Source organism: Cupressus sempervirens, chromosome 5, assembly GCF_028749045.1.
Source record: "Cupressus sempervirens isolate cs-2001-9-10 chromosome 5, ASM2874904v1, whole genome shotgun sequence".
NCBI lineage: Eukaryota > Viridiplantae > Streptophyta > Pinopsida > Cupressales > Cupressaceae > Cupressus > Cupressus sempervirens.
Window position 1 is genome coordinate 204,611,703 of NC_143122.1, and position 23,378 is coordinate 204,635,080.

The following is a 23,378-nucleotide window of genomic DNA, read 5'->3' on the forward strand; positions in this document are numbered from 1 at the left end:
CTAAGAAACAATTTCACTATAAAGTCCTGAACATTATTTATCATATATATTTTTAATATTGATTACAAGACAATACAATAATTTTTTTAATATAATTTTAAAAAAAATTGATTTGTTTAACCTACATTACGTATGTTCCTTTAGAAATGGATCTCCTAGTTTTATAAAATTTTCAAATATTAATAATTTTAAAATTAAAATAAAGAAATGGATTACAGTGCATGAACGTTTTTTTAAATGACGGAATAAAAGAAATAAAGTAAAAGTAAAAGGTCTTGGGAAGCCAGTGTGTCCAGCTCTAAATATGCGGATTGTGAGGGACGATTGGCTTCTGCTTATATGATTCATATGTAAGTGGCGCATTTCTCGTGTTTTTTAAGGCCCCAGATAATTCCTAATTTCTCCTTAATTATCTGATGTGAGAGTCTATGTAGTGCGAGTTTATAATCTCTCGCAAGAAATGTGTGCAACTTTGAATGACATTCCTTCTCGGCATCAGAACCCTTTCCAAACATGTCTGTGCTTTAAATATGCTCCTCGGCCTATTCATTCCGCTTTACCACGTTTTCCCGTGTCCTCACAATTTTCCCTATATGGTTTTTCCTTTTTCTTTTTCTTCTGTCATTTGTCTTTCTTTTTCCTATATAATTGTACGGGAAATGCTTTATTCTTCCTTCTTTTGTATAATGTGTGTTTTAGTTTTCGGATAATTGGTAAATGAGTGCACTTTAGTCTTACCACCGTCCATGTCAATCTCTAAAGAAATTTACTAAAACTTAAGGAATCCTGTAAATTGTTTGTTTTACATTGGCCCCATTTTTAATCTTCACACTTGCTGTGATTTTATTTTAAAGCTTTTCAGACAATTTGTTTTTTATTCTTCTTTATTTTAAATTACTTTTAAATATTAAATATACTCACAACAACTTTGATGTCTTTTCATTATTTTTTGAGTCATACATGAAGAATCATTCATGCGTAAACTGCACAGAAAGAATTTATATTTGACCCTTAATTCTAGTAAAAATTAAAAAATATAAATTTAACAAAATAAATGGTTTTAGTTACTTTGGATTTTTTAATATTGTATAACGCTACTGCAGTACAGATATCCAGCCTATATATACACGGGCTCAGTGGGTGCATCAGTATGTATAGTGAGCCTTCCCAAGAAACCCTTATCATTTGCGGAGAACTATGTCTGAATCTGCCCATTCCTGTCCCGGCATGACCAGCTACAGAGATAATGCCATTATAGTCTTCCCAGAAACCAGCGACTCCGAAATTGAGTACGCTGATCTCTGTGAAGGAATGGACATCCGGCTGTTCATAGCCGCTGAAGGGGGCAATGTGGATGATCTTATTGAGCTCATTGAGGGTCCAGATAAACTAAATGTTCTCCAACAGTTTACGAGGTTAGGGAATAGTGTACTGCATATAGCAGTTTCTGGCTCTCATTTGCGATTTCTTGAAAGGCTGCTTCAAGAGGTGGGAAAAGATTCGGTAGCAGGGCGTGTGTTTGTAAGGGCGAAAAATTCAGATGGAAACAGTGCCCTTCACCTTGCAGCCTTTAATGGCCATCACGAATTGGTGGATAAGTTGATTGGACTTGGAAAAACGGAAGGAGATGTGGAGGAAGGTAATTTTATGAGGTTTCAAAATCGTGAAGGAAACACTGCCCTTCACGAAGCCACAAAGCCGCAGCCGAATTATAAGGTGGTGGATGTACTGCTGAATCATGATGATGATCTCGCCAGCGTACGGAATGCTGCGGGCGAGACGGCTCTGTTTATGGCTTGCCAGAGTGGTCATACTAAGATCGTTGAGAGATTGCTGCGTTCCATGGCTTCCAACAGCAATGTGAAGAGAGGAGACGGCCAAACACCACTTCACTCTGCGGTCTTCTACGGGCGCACAGGTAACTCTGTTGAATCTCAGGAAATAAAAGTTGTGCTCCTCGTAGTTCTGAAAATATGTGTTCCTTTTTTTATGTTTTCAAATATAGATGATAACCCCTTTTTTAAAAAACTTTTCGAGGACGATGTAGTTGCACTTGCCGTTTAGGGTCCGTTTGGCAATGGAAATACAAGTGGAATAGGCATATGTAAATTCTTACAATTTTGAACTCTTCGTTTGGATGCACCAAATTAGAATTGGAATACGCAGTAAAATAGGAATACGTATTCTAATTGTGACCTAAAAATGAGGTTTCACAATTCCACCCAAAATAGATGTTATTGAAATACGCATTCCTATTCTCATTTATTTCTGTTTTTTAACTCCTTAGAGTCTTCAACCTCCACATCCACTTCAAATTCCTTCTTAGTGGCAATGTTATTAGCTTTCTCCGGAGTTTCTTCAATCTCAGTATCATAAGTCTCCTCATTTTAATTGTTCTGGGTTTTATCTCTTCTCTCCTCCTTATAGTCTATATCCTTCTTGACCTCCACTCTTTTAGATCTCCTCTCCCTAGAGCTATAGTCAATTTTATAACCATGAGCCCTAGCTTTCTTTTCTCTATCATCACCTTCACACCCATTTGAATCTTGCTTTCCACCTCTATAATTTCCTTCAAAATCTTACTTTTCTTTGGAGTAAAGGTAAGATTCATTTTTGCAGATGGATTTTTGCATTTAGTTAGAATTTCAAACAACAAAGATTGTTCAAACCTTTTGTTTGTGATATTAGGAATTTTGGATGTAGGCTTAGTATTACTAGTTTCTCTAGTCATCATAAGATCATTATTTAGCTCAATTTCATCTATAACAATAGAGGTCTTGGAATGACAAGGGGGACTTCCTAATCAGTTAAACACATACCAAGCCTAGGATGGTGGGGAAATACATGGTGATATAGGACAAAAATTAAACCTTGATGAATAGGTAGGTTATTACCATTTTTAATAATGTTAACTATGGATGAGTACAAAAAAGAGGCATATTAATTTTTTCAACATGCCTCAACATATTAAAAAGCAAGAAGTTGTAACCATGGTAAGTGGTATACCGCTCTTCTAGGCTGAAATATCTCATAATCCACAAGCAAACAATGAAAAATGGACTAGGGGGGATAAATGTTCATACCCGTTACCAGATTTTATCCTGATCAGCTTCTCCATGCCCTCAAAGAATTTATGTTTGAATATTTTGTAATATCCCATGACCTTCTCGCCTTCACATAGTCGACTATTCACTTTGCCTATCTACTGAGGAGTCACCACCAATTTGACACTACTAATTATCACCTCACCACTTTACCAGAAGTTGGCAAATTTTGATTGGAGCATCAAATTATGGCCTCTCATATCCTAAATATATTTTTTCAAATGAGTCCTCTTGAAGTAATTCCATATTTCTTTGATTTGTAATAATTCTTTGCAACTTCTCAACTTCACTCGCTTCAGAAGTCCTCCCATAATGTAAGCCTTGTCAAAAATTTGGACTTCTTCAATAATATCATTATTAAACCTCACAATACCCTATTTCAAAATATCTTTCTGCATTATAAACTCACTCCTCAAACCACCCAAGAAAACCAAACTAGTAATGCAAATTTTAACACAAAGCCTATGAGACATTTTAGAAACGAGGTTTTGAATAATACTTTGGGCACTCATAATAAAGACAATACTATTCACACAAGCTTCTATTTTTCTCGAGTAACCCTCGACTTTAAAACTAGAAATTTTCTAGCTCTTGAAATGATAGGAGTCATTATTACAAGTTAAGCCACATTCACGATCCCATAAATAAAGGATGTACTTCAAATGATTCAGCCAGATTTTTCTTACCTTGAAATTTATAGCAAGATTGTGTGTCATAAGTTTTGACATCATTATCTATTATGCCAAAAGTTTGATGATAATGATGAAAAATACAAATTAACTAAATCTAGTAAAATTATCTTGATACCGAATGGAAGTTTTAAAATAATATGAATCACTAAAATTCCCGCTCAAATCCAGACTAGAATTTCTCATGATTTTCCTCATAGTGGACAGGTTTAAAAATAAGACTATAACATGAACACCCGTATTCCTCCTAACCTTACACTTGTTCCCTATCCTATTACTTAAGCACTTTTTTTCTTCATTGAAAAGAATTTTTTCTAGTTCTTAAGGCACTCCAAAGCAGACACATTGTTCCAGTTCTGAAAATTTAATTTCCAATTATTAAGAAAATCAACTGATAGTATTTTGATGTGAATGTGTTATTAATAGTTTAAGCATCATAATTATGTAGTAAGAACTAACATCCTTGTTCTAACTACTATTTATACATCACGAGGTTTAGTTTGCAAAATAGCGACGGGTACACACTGGTGTGTATATAACGAGTTAAAAATCCATATTTACTAGTTCCTAGATTCGGTACATTTCTTGTAAGAGTAATCTTAGCTCACACTGCCATAACTTTGTTTAGGTGTCGTTGGGCAACTTCTGAAGCACAGCCCTGACCTAGCCAAACAAAAAGACCGATACGGAAGAACAGCAATGCACATGCTTGCATTATCATTACTTAGCAGTTATCGTGATATCGATTTGATCGCTGGAATGCTTTTCAAAAATGATAATTCTCTTTGCTACAAAGTGGACAATAGAAATCAGACCCCGCTTCACATGGCAGTGGAGTGCGAAAAGTATTATCTAGTGGACATTCTATTGATACTCGGCAGAGGCTGTGTAGAAGCTGTTGACAAATATGGTAGAAAGCCTCTTCATCTAGCTGTCATAAGTACGGAAAAGCTCACCCGAAAAAAAATTGTTATTTACTTCTTAGACTTCAAACGTATGTTGTTGTCCCTAGCGACACGGAAGTCGCTTAATCATGGCGACAACAGGGGACGAACTCCATTACACATAGCAGTGGAGAATATTGAAAAAGATGCAGCACTTTACTGGAGCGTAAGTGATTGGATCTTATGAATAGTATGTTTCAAATATTTATTTTGAATCATGCTTTTTTATCAATGGATTGGCCTCATTCATTGGCAACGTCTATACAGCAACGAAAATGCACTTCCTTACGAAGGAGAGGACTTAAGTCAATTTTTCAAAAAGTTAAAAAAAACAATGTAAAGGAAGTGCATTTTCGTGGCTGTATAGCCACGGGCTCATTGTTTGTGGTCATTACAAAGTACTTATACACTTATTTTAACATGAAGTGTCTTTATATGGTTTTATTAATCTGATATTCTTCATGCAGATCATTCATATGTTTCGTAAGTGGGGTGCGGTGCAGACTCCGGAGATTTTGGAAGATATTAGAAAGATGAGGCGATCAGCGCCTAAAACATGGATCAAAGCTGATAAGATATCAATAAATGCGGTGCTGATCGCTACAGTGTCGTTTGCAGCAGCCTTCACTATACCAGGAGGACTTGATTCCGAACACCAAGCTGTTTTCATTAATACCGTTCTCTTCAACTTGTTTCTGATATGCGACACATTCTCCTTCTGTACTTCTATTACGTCAGCTATTCTGGTCCAGTATGCTGAGGAGAATGAGCAGCAAGACCAGCCCCAGGTTCTATTCAGTATTCGTTTATTGTGGTCATCACTGATGTCTCTGGTTGTGGCATTTGGAGCAGCTGTACACCTCGTCATCTCACCATCTCCATGGTTAGCGGGGATCCTATGGACTATGGTGTCCCTTGTTCCGATTGCCGTATCTGTCGCACTCGCTCGTTCGAAAACACGCCTTTGGATTCCGGAAGTGTTGAAAATTGGTTTTGTATTAGACTATCCATGCAAGACCATTGGCTGGATGCTTTTGTTCGTGTTCGACATATTAAATATTTTCTTGTTCGGTATTCCATTTTATACGTGCACCTGGATTACAAAAAAAAGTCAAAGGGCAAGAATAAAACATATTAATAGGGGTTGATAAGTAATAGACTTGGTTGATTGAAAGGTACTAGACTGAGGTGAGGACATGAACACTGTATTGATGGTAGCTTTTATGCCCCGAGGTAAATGTTTTATGCATTTGTTATGTGAATCAATTGTCTCTTTCTTCCCTCGGAAAGTCGGAAAGATTCATCTATTTACGAGTTTTGCATTCATCTTGTTTTAATTTAAGTGTATAAAAATGTCATGTGTATCTGAGCGTTGACGAAAGGGCCTTTGGTGGTCATGTTTGCTTTAAAAGACACTTAGTCAAAGGAAGTAGTAAAATAATGTATAGTATAGTTTAATAGAGTTTGTTTTGAATATTGATATCTTAATTCAACTATGTACATTTTGAGTCAAATTTATTGACACTGTTTTATGAGTATGGATTTGTCTTTCTATAATTTGTTTTAAAAAGATCAAATTATATATATATATATATATATATATATATATAACTTTCAATTAAAACATTATGAAATTGTTAGCTATGTAGTTTTTAGATCAAGTTTATTAAGTCATGATTCAAAAGTAGTAGTTGAGAATTATCAATCTCTCATAAAAATGAATAGTAAATAGAATATTTTATAAATGAATTATTGTATAAATTATTTATAGACAAAATTATTTTATTTGTTATATTACAATTGCATCAAATAGAGTCGAATATTTAACAATGATGAAAAAATAGAGTCACCAAGTCATGTTTTAGGGAAAGCATATGGCATGAAAAATAATAATTTCAACTCCAATATTTAAAATGTCTACTAGAAAATAATAGAAAGATGGTTTAGAGTTCCATAACAATCATAGAAAGGAAAATAGGAGTTGTTTAAGTCCATACATGAGTTCTGATTAAGTAAAGAAGGATAGGGCCCAAACACTTAACAAAAAATTAAGACCAAGTCCAGTGGATTGAAACAAAATGGCTAAAAAGAAATGACACCTTGCTAAAATAGAAGCAATAGAGTAAGAAAAAAAATTGAAACTAAAATAGACAAAAAAACTTAGAGAACTAAACTAGGAATAACTAGCATTTAGCATGAACCAGCAACCCGAGACCCACCAGCATCAAAACCTAACTACTTCCTCAACTCCTTAAGATTTTCCAGAAAGAAAGGTTTTTTGGAAGGCAGAGAAGAAGTGGCATCCCTCAAACTGGCATCCTATTTGGTGACAACCTGCAAAACTTCATCTTTTCCCTATGATTCCTCTCTCCTTTTTCTTTTGAGCAAGTGATTTCATCTAGCTCTCCTTGAATGGTTCAATATCCATCCTATCCTAAGTTTCTTTCTTCTTAGCAAAGAGTTCTTTATTATTCCACAAACTAAACCCCCAACTCCTTCATAGAACCTAGAGAAATGATCATCTCATTTTTCTCCCCCTTTGAGGGCAGCATGGTGCGTATCTCCAAGATTTTTCTCCTCCAAAAACTCCCAAATGTTTAATTTTTCCCTAAAGTCTCTCCTCACTTCCTACAAGACCTCATCTCTTTTCCATTTTGTCTAGTTTCTAGCCTTTCCTTCTTCCTTAGCAAGGGGTTCAAGCTTGTTGAGTTTTCTTGTTGTGATTTGTAATTGGTACAAAAACCATTTGATGACTACTGTAAGATGATCATAATAGATGGAAAACTCATCATATTTTAGCAGAAGAACTTCCAAGTTGAGACCTCTGTCAACAATTCTAGGAAGAAGAGTACAAAAACTAGTACAAAGAATTTGAGGGTTCTCAGGATACGTCAAATTAGTCTTAGGGAAAGGAGGGAAAGGGAAGGTAGGGTGAGAGTTGGGCACATAGTACTAAGTGGAAAATTTGGTGGTCAAGGTTGACTCCATGGCCCGAGAACAAGGAAAAGTCATTAGAGGCATCCACAATAGCTATTACCTACTTCTCATGCTCCTCTTTTTTATGTTTAGCCTTACGGTTAGGAAGAACCCTAATACCTAAGATAGAGGGAACTCTAGGGGGCTCTTGGGGGTTTAAGATGTATTAGTTGAGGATGAAATAGGAAAATAAAAGATTATTGATCTCCATAGTGAGATTAGAGAAAGGATATGCTTGAGGAACCAAAGCACGATAAAATTAATACATCATGTAAATTAAACATTGATGTTGGAGGGTAGGGGGAAACCCTTAACCTTTGATTTCGCAATGGACAAGGATAATGAACAAAAAATCCATTAACCCTTAATCCTAGATTTTGTTGGTGAAATATAACGGAGAGCAAAAAAGATAGAAATCTCAGAATGAAAACTTTAGAGAACACTTTATAAACTAAATTACATAAAATTATCAGTTTGAAATCATTCATCGAATCAACACTAAATTTCCTAGGAATAAGGAAAATGAAGGTAGAACTAAGCTCTTTCAGTAACTATGTCTACCTAAATAATTCCTTTTCTACATCACAAATATCAACCCTTACCACCTCTAAGTAAACTTGAAAAAACAACATAGGGAACCCATATGGGCCCAAGGATTTCTCTCCTCTGAAAGAAAAAATAACTCTCTTACTCTCCTGAATCAAAGGAATGGTCACTAGCATTATGTCAACATCATCATCTGGGATAGTTTCAAGGAGCTTTGATTGGCCCTCTGCAAACAAGAAATAATATTTCAACAATAGGGAAGAGAAAAAAGCCATGAATGCCTCTGAGATATCATGATTAGATATCCTTACAACATTAGCTAAATAAATACAAGAGATTCTACTAGTCACTTTATGTTCAGTAGCCTTTAAGTAGAAAAATCTCAAATTGCTATCACCCAACTTTATCCATAATGATCTAGATATATGCCTCTAGTAAATTTCCTCTTTGGTGATAATATTATGGAATTTAACCATTGAATCCTTATTTTTCAATATGAGGTCCTACGCAACTCCCTTTATTTGTATAGCCAATTGAATTTCATCTAGCTCCAACTAAATAGAGTTATTTTGGAGGAAGATATCCCTGAAAACTATCATATTCCATGTTAGGATTAAACTATAGATAGAAATAACAATTATATGTAAATATAATCAATATCATAAAATAATCAATCACACAAAAAAGAACACAAGACGCGAAGATTTAATGTGGTTCACCCAATCCCTAGGCTACGTCCACTACACAACAAGTCTGATATTATCACGATCCAGTTATTACAACCTTATTACAATTCATAATCCCTTACAACTCAATACCACTATAAGAACCAATTTTTGCATCACCTTCAATGAATCAATACCTAACCCTAAGCCCTTTTATACAAGTATTTTATGCCGCTTTAGGGTTACAACATGTTGGCCATATGTGACCCATATGTTGGCCACAATGTCGGCCACAACCCAAAAATTTCTTAACCCAAAAGAATTTATGAAGTATGTACAATACTTCCCTAATCAGTCACCACAAAATAACAATCTCCCACTTGGGGACTAACCAGACTCCACACTAGTCAACAATCTCCCACTTGGGGACTAACCAGACTCCACACTAGTCAACAATCTCCCACTTGGAGATTGATCCTATAGCAATACAATTACCACAAGGGGCTCCCATTGGATCAAACCACCCTGGACTCTGCTATTCTTTTATTCATGTTCAGTCTAGAAGACCAATGGAAGCTGAAGAGGAAGTCAGGTTCTTCCTTGTCACTACCTTTGTAAACATATCTACTAAATTGTTATCTATATGTATCTTGTCTAGCTTTAAGTATCCATCATCCAAAATGTATCGAATGAAATGGTACCACAACTGAATGTGTTTTGTCTTTGAATGCAGAGTTGAATTCTTTGCAAGATGAATGGCACTTTGACTATCTATCATCTCCTTGGCTGCCTCTATAGTAGCAACATACTCTACCTTTGTAGTGGATAAATCATTAACCTTCTGTAACCTAGAAACCCAACTCATGGCTGCCCCCCCAACAGTAAAGACATAACATGTAGTACTATGCCTAGCATCAATATCCTCTGCCAAATCTAAGTCAATATAGCCTTGTAAATCAGTAGTAGAGCCCCCAAATTGTAAACACTTATTAGATTTTCCTCTCAAATATCTAAAAATCCATTTGACTACATTCCAATGCTCAATTCTTGGATGACTCATATACTTGCTAACAACTCCTACTACATGTGCAATATCTGACCTTGTACATACCATAGCATATATCAAGCTTCCTACAGCTAAAGCATAGGGTAACTTGGACATCTTATCCTCCTCTTCTTGCGTCTTGGGACACATCTCCTTAGTCAACTTCAAATGACTAGGTAAAGGTGTGCCAACAACTTTAGCATTCTTCATAGAGAAATGTTGCAACACCTTCTCAACATAATCAGCCTGAGATAACATCAATTTTCTATTCTTCCTATCTCTAAAAATCTTCATACCAAGGATTTGTTTTGCTGCCTCCAAATCCTTCATAGAAAATGCATGTGCTAACTGGTGTTTCAGCCCCTTAATATGATCCATGTTAGACCTAGTTACAACCATATCATCAACATATAAAAATAAAATAAAGTAGCTATCATCATCCAACCTCTCAAAATAAAGACAATGATCTGAATGAAACCTATTACATCTATGCTCATGCATAAAACTGTCAAATTTTAGATACTATTATCAAGGTGCTTGCTTCAAGCCATATAAACTTTTCTACAATTTAAACACTAAGTTCTCCTTACCTTTGACCTCAAAACCCTATGGCTTAGCCATATATATCTCTTAATCCAAATCACCATGAAGGAAGGTTGTTTTAACATCAAGTTGCTCTAAATGAAAATCTTTAGTATCCACAATACTTAAAATAGTACAAATAAAAATCATTTTAACAATAGGAGAAAATATCTCATCAAAATCAATGCCCTGTTTGTATGCAAATCCTTTGATAACTGACTTGGATTTAAATCTTTTCTTACCTCCATCCTCTTCTTTTAACCTGTAAACCTATTTATTTTGTAAAATCCTTTCACCTACAAGCAACTTGCATAAATCTCAAGTCTTATTATTCAGCAAAGAGTCCATTTCATCTTTCATTGCATACTTCCATTGAATCTTAGTATCCACCTACACAACTTCATTATAACATTAAGGTTTACTAGCATTAGTAAGTAAAATAGAAAAGGAAGAGGGAAAAAATCTTTGTGGAGGTCTAGTTTGCCTTGTTGACCATCTAACATTCACTGGTGTCTGTGGTATTTGTTGTTGCAGTTGTTGCACATCATGAGGAATGGCTGGAACATCATCTTTTGGAGTATCATCCAACACTAAATAATCATCTTCTTTCTTCTCATGTTGCTGCAATAGATCTTTGTACATTACTTTCTCATTGAATATGACATCCCTACTTTTTAAAATTTTATGATTTTCAAAATCCCAAAGCCTATAGCCAAATTCATTAATGCCACATCCAATAAATACACATTTCTTTGACTTCAGCTTCCAGCTTGGTTCTATTTTTAGAATCTATATGAGCAAATGCTTCACAACCAAAGGTTTTGAGAAAAGAATAACTCACCTTCTTACTAGTCTATGCTTCCTCTAGAATACCACAACCCAAAGGAGTAGAGGGACCTCTATTAATCAAATATACAATAGTATTGATAGCCTCTACCCACATGTATAAGGGCAACCCAACATGCAACCTCATACTCCTTCCACACTTCATCATAGTCTTGTTCATGCATTCAACCACTCCATTTTTCTGTGGAGTCCTTGGAACAATTTTTTGTCTATGAATACTATTAGTGGAGCAATAATCTTCAAATTCATGACTACAATACTCACCACCATTATTAGATCCGAGACATTTTAATTTTTTACCAGTCTCATTTTCAACCGAGCATTCCCATTTCTTAAAAGTTTGAAATATGTCAGCTTTCTGCCTAAGAAAATAAACCCATAATCTTCTAGTTGCATCATCAATGAATGTAACATAATAATGAGAGCCAACAAGGGAAGATACCTAAGCCAGTTCCCATACATTGGTATGCACAAGCTATAATTTCTCCTTATTGTTTTCCTTCCTAGTCTTCACAAAACTCACACTCTTTTGTTTTCCATACACCAACTTTCATAGAAATCCATATTCACACATTTCAGACTTGGTAAAACATTCTTTGATCAAATTACTTTCATACTTTTCTCATTCATGTGCCCAAGTTTGTTGTGCCAAAATTTTGTATCATAATTTATAGCAACTATTTCCTCTCCTTGCTCAACTGCAACAACTATTCCTAAACATTCATTTTTATATGAAACAATTAAAGTAGAAGAAACAATATGACTTGTACAAAGATATAAGGTTCCTACTTTCACACCTTTTCTACTACAAGGGAACCTTTTAAAAATTTCCAATTTTTATCATTAAAAGTAACTACACAACCCTCATCACTAAGTTGCCCTACTAAAATTAAATTCCTCCTCAACCTTGGAACATGTCTTACCTCATGTCGTAGCTAATAATTCCCATTCTACAACTTAATCATAACTTTTCCCTTTCCAACAATCTGACAGGGTTCATTATCCCCCGAATAAACAAGTCCAAAATCCTTTTAGAAATAATCAATGAAATAACCTCTATGAGGTGTAGAATGAAATGAAGCACCAGAATCTAAAACTCATGAATCATCAACATTTTTTAAAGATAGAAACAAAGCATCCTCTTTAGATTTATTACTTACCATATTTGCCTCCTTGTCTCCATCTGGTTTATCTCCTTCATTTTTCTTTTGAGTCCAACAATCTTTCTTTTTAGGCCCTAGTTTCCCACAATACCAATGGTCATTCGGTCCTATCAATTGAGACTTCCTCCCCTTTGACTTTCCTCTTGATTTTCCACAACTTCTAGAATTACTTCATCTCCTAGTCATTCTGCCTCTACTTTGTACGTTCAAAGCACTTCCTAATGTAGATCCACTTGAGGTTTTCCTACAAGTTTCCTCACTCTAAATAACATTAATCACATCATCATATTTTAGGGCACTAGATCTAGGAACATAATTACTCATAGCCATTACCAAACCATTCCAACTTTCAGAAAAAGAGCACAAAATCAAGAGAACCCTAATTTCTTCATCAAAATTGATACCCACTGAAGATAACTGACTAGTAATAGTATTTAACTCATTTAAATGATCCACAACAGATCCACCTTCTATGATTTTCATATTAAATAAATGCTTCATGAGAAATACCTTGTTTGAAGTGGAGGGCTTTTCATATAGTTTCGCTAGGGTTTGCATCAACTCTTCCATCATCTTCACTTTTATAATATTAAATGCCACTGATGGTGCTAGGCATAATCAAATGCTTCCAAGTGCTTTTCTATCCAAAAGATCCTAGTCGTCATTTGACATAGATCGCTAATTCTTGGATTTTCCTTCCAACTACTTCCATAAATGCTCCTATTAAAGATAGTCTTCCATTTGCATCTTCCACAACTAAAAGTTCTACCTATTAAACCTGTCAACCCTTAGCTTATCCTTGTCTGCCATCGCTCCCACTCAACCATGAGACTCCCACTCAATCGTGAGACTTTCTTGTAGAGGACAACTAAAAAAAAAACCTTGCTTTAATACCACTTGTTAGGATTAGACCACAGACAAAAATAACAATTACATGCAAATATAACCAATATTAGAAAATAATAGATCACATAGAAAAGAACACAAGACACTAAGATTTAATGTGGTTCACCCAATACCTGGGCTATGTCCACCAAACAACAAGTTCAATATTATTACGATCCAGTGATTACAGCCTGGTTACAATCTATAATCCCTTACAACTCAATACTGCCACAAGAACCAATTTTTGCATCACCGTCAATGAATCAATCCCTAACCCTAAGCCCTTTTATACAAGTATTTTATGCTACTTTAGGGTTACAACATGTCAGCCATATGTCAACCATACATTAGCCACAATGTTGGCCATGACCCAAAAATTTCTTTTGGGGCGATGTCCCAGACCCCAAAGAATTTATGAAGTATGTACAATACTTTCCTGATTAGTCACCACAACTGAACATTCCAAACATTAACTTTATCACCAATATAACTCCATCTATTTTTCATTTTGAACATTGCAAAACCTTCCACCCTAATCTTCCACCACTATTCTATTCCTTTTCAAAGTTCTAGATGTTCCAACCACATCCTCTCAAATTTGAAAGGAGAATTTATGTTCACAAGCACTGGATCCTCCATCAATGGGACCCAAAAATGATTTGACCTAGTTTTAGAAATAGTCAAAAGAGAGCAATTGAAAAGATTCAACTAATCACTCAGTATAAAAGATCTATCTACACTGACTTGAATTAGCTCATTAACTAATCTATGGGTAGACCCTCAAGCTCAACATCCAAAAGAGATTGTTGATTGATAAAATGCATGAGTGTATATGTTCTTTCTAGGATCAATTGTGTGAATAATTTTAGCACCAAATTTTTGAATCATACTACATGATCCATCATTAGGACGTGCATAAGATCAAGCCTACCATCTAGTGGAGATCAGGTCATCACACAATCAAGCTTGTCACTCTCTTTTAGAGAAGAGTTAAAATCTCCCACCACCAGCCAGTGATCCAAATCAAAACACTTTCTACACAAAACAACTCTTCTCAGAATAACATTCTACTAGAAATCAAATTAGGGCATAAATGTTAGAGATGCACTCAAGCACTTTTTTGCTTTGGTGATAATATCATGGAATTTAACCAATGACTCCTTACATTTCAATATGAGGTCCTAGGAAACTTTTTTTTATTTGTATAGCTAGCTAAATTTCATCTAGCTTAGACTTAATAGAGCTATTCTAGAGGAAGATATCCCTAAAAATTGCCTTATTCCAAATTTTAACTTTATCCTTAATATAACTTAATTTATTTTCCGTTTTGAAATTGTAGAACATTCCACCCTAATCTTCCACCACTCTTCTATTCTTTTTCCAAGTTCAAGATGCTCCAACCATATCCTCTCAAATTTGAAAGGATAATTTCTTTTCACTACTAGTGGCTCCTTCATCAATGGGATTGGAAAATGTTTTGACCCAATTTTGGAAACTGTAGAAAGAGAGCAATTAGAAGATTTAACTAATCACCCGATATAAAAGATATATCTACTCTAACTTGAATTATCTCATTAACCAACCTATGGTTAGACCAACTATACAATAAGCCCTCAAGCTCAACATCCAAAAGAGCTTGTTGATTAATAAAATGCATGAGTGTATATGTTCTTTCTAGGATCAATTGTGTGAATATTTTAAGCACTGACTTTTTGAATCATACTATAGTTGACCTTATGGTCAAATAAATTTGTTATTAGTGACTTAGCACTTAGTCAGTTGGTTTCATTACTACCAAGCTCTACAGTTGTTACTGAGCTTACCATTCTTCTAACAGTGCTAACCAAGTATTTCAGTTGCTACCAAGCCAGACAGATAGATTATAGTTCATGCCAAGCTTCAGAATGTCTACTGAGCATCTAAGATAGATTACAATGCTTTCTGAGTTCTATAGTGTGTACTAAGCTTCAAAGGAAATGCATAGTGTTACCTGAGCATAGCAGTGGTTACAAGGATTTCAAGTAGAAGTGATAAAGATCTTAGTGTTAATTGAGCTCTATAGTGTTAACCAAGCATATCAGTGTCTAATAATCTCATAGTGTTAACCTACTGGATTCAATGTTGACCAAGCCATGCAGTGTCAGCCTAGTGAATTCAGTATCTATTGATTTTCGTAGTGTTCACCAAGTCTTACAATGCTAACCGAGTTCCCACTACTAGAAGTGATTAGTATGGAATGAGATCTTAAAGTCAACTATGTGCCAAAGTTTTTTGAGTGTTGATAGTGTTTTCCAAGTCTCAAAACATCACCAAGCTGTCTTCAGAACCCAAGTTACATCAATGGGCCAAGTTTGTGAATTATGATGAATTTGGTATTGTAGCTAACTCTAGAAGGTAATTAAATGGATTGATATATATGTAATGTATTATATCATATCCATTGTAATATTTTAATATGACTAATGTGAATAAGTTAAAAGAAGGTGAGACTGAATTAGTGAAGGCCACAAGTAGTATAAGGAATTGCAGAGACATACCTATCACAGTAAGGTGATCATTGCAATTCAAGGAATCTCATACAAAAAATTAAAGTTGTAGATTAGAGATCAGCCACTAGTTCATCCTACTTGGTGCATCGATAAAATCATTTAACAAGGTGAACTTAATAGTCTTATGCTAACTCTTGTAATAGAGTGCATACTTCATTCTACATTTGTAAATCCTTTCACAAGGTGGACTAATAGTCCTTATTGCTTCTAACAAGGTAGGTCATCAGAAGTGACCAATTATAAGCCTTAACAGGCCAACTTTATACTGTAGTACTAAAGCTTATGGGTATCATCCCCACCCCAATTTTACTTTCCATTTGGAAGGTTTCTAGGTCACCATATCTTGTGTCAAAGGGTTATGAATGTTTTATCGATTTCATTCTTTTATGCATGCAACTAGTTTGAGAATTATATATGAAGGATTAATTGGTGAAGCAAGTTTAAAGTTTTATTGGTTCTTGATTCACCCCTCCCCTCTTAGTAATCTAGCCTACCTTATATTTCTAACAATTGGTATCAGAGCATTTGGTTCTCACATTAGAAGTTTGAAAGCTTGAGAAAAAAATTAGAAGCAATGGAGGTATGCAGGCTAGAAAAGGCTATTGAGAATGAGAAGTTAGATCTAGAACTGGCCATTAGAAATCTCATAAAAGAAAAGGAGAATCTCTTTAAATCCCTGCAAAGAAGAAACAAACTAGTGTAATACCCCAAATTTGGCACATTTCCATGCTAAACCAATTCTGTCCTATTTAAGTAATCTTAAAGTCCTACTTTACTAGAAAATTCTAAATTTTTATAATCGCTACTTGACCTAAATGTCAAATGTAGAAAATCCCTAATCTGCATTAATTACATATACTACTTAATTCCTAAGTCTAATAGAATTAACAAAGGTAAACCTATTAATCAATTTAATTTAATTATGAGTCATGGCACTCTAATTAAATTAAATCACTTTTTGCTAATACACATTAAGGATATAGATGTATTTTATAAAATTAAATATATATCCTCAGTTTAATTATTTAATTAATTAAGATTATACATTTATGATGTTATCATTCATTTATGAGGTCATATTCAATTTTATTAAATCAAATATAATCTCTAAATTGTCACTTTAGTTCAGAAATGGAAACTTTGAGTGAACTGAAATTGGAAAAGGAATTGATTTAGTTAACTCTTTCTCACACTCAGAAGTGAATCAGTTAACTTCATTTGCACAAGGAAGTTTCCATTCTAACAAAATCTCATTCCCATTCTCAACCGTCCATCCAAATAGATCTTGATTGTTGATTAATTTTGGAGATTCTATTTAAGAAGCTTTCAATTCCTCATATTGAAGGTTGCAAGTGAATTATATCAAATTTATGCTGAAATAGTTACTCACATATTTACCTTCATAGTTCTTGTCAATTTTTCATATTACCATCATCTAGCTTAAATATGCATTCATTTAGATTAATTGTTGTTTCCTTTTCTTAGATTAAATTTTCATCTCATATAGATTTATCTTGCATATCTCATTCAACTTTACAAATCCTTCATTCTAGATGTTTGGTTGCTAGCTTCTCAATCTGAGCAATTAGCAAAATCATTATAGTTAGGAGGCAATAGATCGACATGTTGGTTATCTCAGATGAACAACCTCATGTTCATTTTGGGATTATTCTTTAGATAAGGATCATGTTGAAGTGTGTGTGAATCACAAAGACCCACATCTCCCACATACATTTCTAGCACCCACCATGGGGCCGAGAAATCAATTTTCTGACCTCATCTGTTCTACATTTTAAAAAAAAAATGTGTTTTGTTGTTTACGTCCATGGGTAAAAATACAAAGTTGTGTCACCTTTTAAGCTAACTTATCAGAATGATTGAATTTCAGTATTTCTATCTAAAAATCATTTTTCTTCAAACACATGATTTAGATAAATTCGTTCTAGCTAGGTTATATATGGTCTCACACTTTGCCGATTGGAAATATCTATTAAATGCATGTTTTATGCTAGTTTGTATCCAATTACTAAAGAAATAAAATTATTTCAGAAAAGTGGTGTTTCACTAACTCTTACTATTTTTTATGATATTTTTATAATAACATATAAACACCATTTTATAGATCTAAGATTCAAGAATATTCTCATAAGGAGTTTATAGTGTTTTAATTAGATATAGTATATAGTAATTAAAAATTTCTAAAAGAAAATATTTCAACACTAAAAAAGATGTCAGTTTTGAGAAAGAAAAAAAAATATTAAATCATATCAAATAAATTTAAAAATTATATGATGTTCTAGAGGAGAGAGTCCTCTTTTATAAAGTATAACTTTTCTCTTCGTTATAATAGATTTGTTCTGAAAAATGTGGTGGGAGACAAAAACTAAATTGATTTTAGATGAGTTGAAATTTGAATCATTATAAAAGAGAAAATATAGGTCCAAAGAAAATTTTTATTTTTTATTGTTCTAACTATATATGTTATCTATAACATAGTCTAAGATCAAAGGCAAATATGTTTATTTCCATATAGTTTTGCGGTGGGAACTAGACCTCAAATTGTTAGCATTTTTCAATAGCTAAAAACTTATTTATAAAAATTAGGAACATATGTTAATTCTTATTACAAATAATTATTTAAAATTATAATCATAAACTTCATCCATTTCTACACATTTCATTAGTTTACTTCATTTTAAAATTCAAAATAATAATACCAATTTTATGTCATTAAAGGTGAATAGTTATAGTTTTGTTAACCTTTTCCTTTACAAAAGGGTGACATAGGTTTGTGCTTTTACCCTCATATATTTCCTTGGTTTCTCGGATGAAAATTCTCATTCTTGCATGAAGAAACTAAAATTTTGCTCCCTATTCTACACTTTCTTGTTGAAAAAGTGTATATATGCACATTTTCTTATGTGGTACATGACATTTTCTCATGTGGGTCTCTGTAGAATTTTGCATGAAATTTGGCATCAGTAAAGTAAAATGAAAATTTTTGAATTCTATTTTTATGATAATGATTAAGTCTAACACTTGTCTCTGAAGCATTTTATTTTTACTTTTTTAATTTTCAAATAGCTTAATAGTGGTGTGCAGATTGCTTGTCAAAGACACCTTATTAGAAACTTGCAAACAATACTAATAATTTGATTGCAGGACATTTTGTCAAAGAATGAATTCAAACCCACCTAAACATTCTGTCTTTTACTTCTTTCTACACACATGTTTTAGTAGGGCTTGTGAACTTTGTAGGGCTCTAGACAAAGCAATAAGGGAGTATGCTCTTTTCTACTTGGAAGTGATGCCCAAGAGAAAATTATAAACCTAGATGCCTTTAGAAGATGGTACCCATGGGAGGCAAGAAAGTTAGTGGTTCTCCTATATGAGTCTTTTTTATGAGGAGATGATGAATTCCTTTTAGGAAGTCAAAATCTTGAGAAAAGACAAGTTGAGATTGATAAGCTAACTCGGTGGTGAACATGTTCTACATGTTTGGGTAAGGTAACGAGGTAGAGGAGTGTGCTCTTTCCCCTTGAGGGAAATAAAAAACTTTGACCCTTAGATCCAAACAACTAGTCAGAGCAATCTAACTTCCAGGAACAACCCAAGTGAGTGCACACCTTTTGCCAATGATTCCAACTCACTATAATAAAGAAGCTTTGTAGAGAAAAAGACTCCAAAGGCATGTTAATTTCTTCCTCTTGATTCCTAATATCACATATCAAGAGGAGGCTCTGTCTATTACACTAAGCGGTGCTGCCCCTAGTCTTGCTTGTCAAGTGTGTGCACTTTTAGATGTTAGTGTGGGCTGTTGGCCTTAACTTTGTTCATGAAGCCATTGGGGATTAATGTGAATGGAAGCCGAGTAAAAAATTTTAGATAGTTGCTACCCAGTTCACCTTCGAAGGGGGGCATAATCTTTGTGCAACGAGGGGGAAGAATATCTCCTAAAGATACTCACCATAGGCATGTACCTAGATGTTGGAAGGTGGTATACATGCTTAACCCCTACCACAAGGGTGTTCATCCAATGTACATGTTATTGAGTCCTTTTAATACACCAAAAAAATGGGCACCCTCTAGTGGGGTGACACGACAGTGTGAGGTGAATGCATGGACATAAGTTATGAGACAAAGGTTTTGCTTCCTCTACCATTTTTAGTTTTAGCAATAAAGAATGTTTGTTTTGAGTCTTTAAACTTGTCCAAATCTTCCAAACAAACAAAAGATCAAGACTCCCCATATCCCTCTAAGTTGCTTTGTCCTTGGTTGGATTGTTTGCTACTACTACTTTCTTCCTATGTCTAAAAACAACTATCTACTTGTAAACCAAAATGATGTCCAAAACTTGAAAAACATGGTGATATTTTCTTGAAGCTTGTAAAAATTATTAGTCCTCTATTTAGAAACTGTCAAAATCTTTGAAATCTCTTCAAGTGTAGTCAAAACCTACCAATTTGGCTATTTTCTCACATCTAATTCTTCAAAAATTTGCGCGAGAAACTTGTCTATTTGCACTTCCTTAGGGGGTTCTCTACAGTTCCTCGCACCATTGTCTATGAATCTTCATGTGAGACATTGGAAAAACACTATCTTTTTATTCCAAAATTTGTCTTTTTTGGTCAAATTGTCAAATCCTTGTGCGGCTCTTTTCAAATCCTCACACGAGAAAATAAGTTTAAAATGTTATTCTAAAATGTCATCTAGTTCTCTGTACTTTCTCACACAGTTCCTTGTGAATCTTTACATGAGCTCTTGTCCAAAAGCTATCAAATTTTCTCTACTAATTGTGTTGTCTCACCTGGTTGTCTATATTTCCTTTCCTTGGAGTCATTTCCTTGCGTGAACATGTCCAAGTTTGTAAAAAACAATGAGCTATTTTGAGCTTCCTCTTCAAAATTTGATCCAAGTCTGATCTATGTCTATAACACTTGGTCATTCTTCTATGCATTAGTGTCCAAATCTAACTTCTTACTTAGTTAACAACTTGTGATTTACACATGAACTAGTCTCTTCACTTGGTTATCTTATTTTATTCTCTTGTGTTTGTCTTACCTTGGATCAGGATAGTCATAACTCTTTTCTATTCTAGCCACTTCACAAATGATTTGTACCTAGGTATACAAAACACTTATCTCACTTTGAGGCTATGTTCTAGTGTGATCCTGGTCTAAGCTTTACTTTTCTTATCACTATCTATGACTGTTGGAATGAGGAGTGGAAACATGTTTTCTCCCTATAGACTTAGACAAGGTAAGGTTAAGGGTCAAAATCATGACAGAGACCAATTCTTTGTTTATAAATGTTCTAAATCCAGTAAGTCTATTGAGGAGTCTTCATGATCTCCTTCATTTATTAGATGACCTCATGTTTAAAGAACGTTCTCCATAAATCTTCAACAAGTTAGGAATCCCTTGTAGCAAGAGAATCCTAAAAATAGCAAAATGTATATTTCTCCAAATGAAACATCTGAATTCTTATTGAAAAGAACTTTTTGACTAAAATACACTAAAACTTATCACATTCCTAAGATGGCTAATCAAGACCAAGAACAGGGAGAACAGAGTAGAGAAAAAGATAACCAAAGGAATGAAAGACAAAAAGAACCTTACAATGATGAGAACAAAGAAACTGAAGAAATATCTCCCAAAGACATAGAAAAATGTCATATGGAGAAACACTTCTAGAAGATGATGGAAATCTTGCTCAATGAAGAGAAAGAGAAATCATTTCTCAAGCTTGCTCAAGAAGGAGAAAAACTACCTCAACATTTTAATGTTGAAACAATTAGCTCACATGGAGAAGAAACTAGAACAACCAAGTTACAAAAACAACTGAAAATCATGCAAGAATAGTAGACCCAAATGATGCATGACAAGGATAAATAATAAAAAATGTACACCTTAGATAATCTTTTTCCATTTCCTTTTGACAAGAGTCTAGACATACCTCTTTTTTCTAGAGGAGTTGAGAAATACCCAAGTATGATAAATACTTCAGAACCTCTGATCCCCAAGATCATTTGAAGGAATTTGGTGCTTTTTCTATGGAATTCATGCATAATTAGACATAGTTCATGTGCATATTCCCATGAAGTCTAGGTGATTAAGCCATTGAATTTTTTTCAAGGTTTCCTACTAGAATCAAAATGTTTGATGAGATTGCTAACCTATTTGTTCATTAGTACTCACACAACATACAACATCCAGTTAACATACATGACTTGTATAACCTCAAACAAAAAGTTAGGGAACCTTTCCTTACATTTCTTTAGAGGTGGAGATAATTGTACACCAAATACTCATGAAATATTCCTAAAATAGAAAAACTTGACATCTTCACGGATAATCTTTTACCTGACTTTGGGTATAAATTTCAACTTCAAGGTCCACACACCTTTGAAGACATGGTTACATAAGCTATCCAGATAGAGGGATTTATGGTCAAAAAGGGTGAGATAACCCTTCAAAAGGACACTAAACAAGGATCAACCTATAGTAAGGATAAGTCAAAGTATGTAAACAAGAATCGAGAGGTAGTACATGATGGAGTAGTTGATAACATTACTCCTAAACCTATCAAGACAACATTCAATCTCACTGACAATCTTAATGCATCTAAAAATGTTGACAAATCTCCTCCTGATAAAAAACAATTTGGAAACAAAATGAAGAACTCATCTTGCATTGCACAAAAAAAATGAGAGTATACACCTCTTGGTGAACCCCTAGAGGTGGTCTACAAAACCTTGTTGCAAAACAAGATTATTCCTCCATTGGATAACTCTCATCCATATGATCCACATCCATGACCTTCATGGTGGAATGAGACTACATTTTGCAAATACCATCAGAACAAGGGTCTCAAAATGAACACTTGTATTAACTTATATCATAAAGTCCAAGACTTGATTGAAAATGGTGAAATTGTTGGGGATGGACATAACAAGAATATGGATCACAAGGCTTTCAAGGAGGCATTCCACATTATGAGAAAGGATAAAACTTTAAATAGAAAACACATAACAAGGTCAACTATGCATACACCAATGACAATGATGTGATCAACATGGTTGAACCTATGGATTTTGAATATTGTGATGTTATCATGATTAAGGGAAAATAAGACAACTTAAAACCTAAGACACCATTTGTCCTAAGAGGTGCTACATCTACTACATCTAACAAAGAACCATTATAATCTTGTGCCAATGTTGTTATGTGTTCTCATGCCAACATAGTACTTAAAGGCCCTACACCTTTTGCTCATGAGTTAGATCAACACAAAGAAAAACCCCTTGCTAGTCCATTTGGAAAAGGTATGAAAATCACAACATCTTCTGCAACTATGAACTATAGTATCCTTGACCAATTGCAAT

The 23,378-nt window shown here is 34.2% G+C and overlaps 1 protein-coding gene across 1 annotated transcript; it reads left to right on the forward strand.

Annotated features, from left to right (window-relative positions):
• The first annotated feature begins 1,125 nt into the window (after positions 1 to 1,125).
• On the forward strand, positions 1,126 to 5,999 carry LOC149555131 (uncharacterized). Its single transcript, XM_089829152.1, has 3 exons — positions 1,126 to 1,918; positions 4,422 to 4,903; positions 5,205 to 5,999. The coding sequence occupies exons 1-3, from the start codon at positions 1,198 to 1,200 to the stop codon at positions 5,883 to 5,885; spliced, it is 1,884 nt and encodes a 627-aa protein (XP_089685278.1). The 5' UTR covers positions 1,126 to 1,197; the 3' UTR covers positions 5,886 to 5,999.
• The last annotated feature ends 17,379 nt before the right edge of the window (positions 6,000 to 23,378 follow it).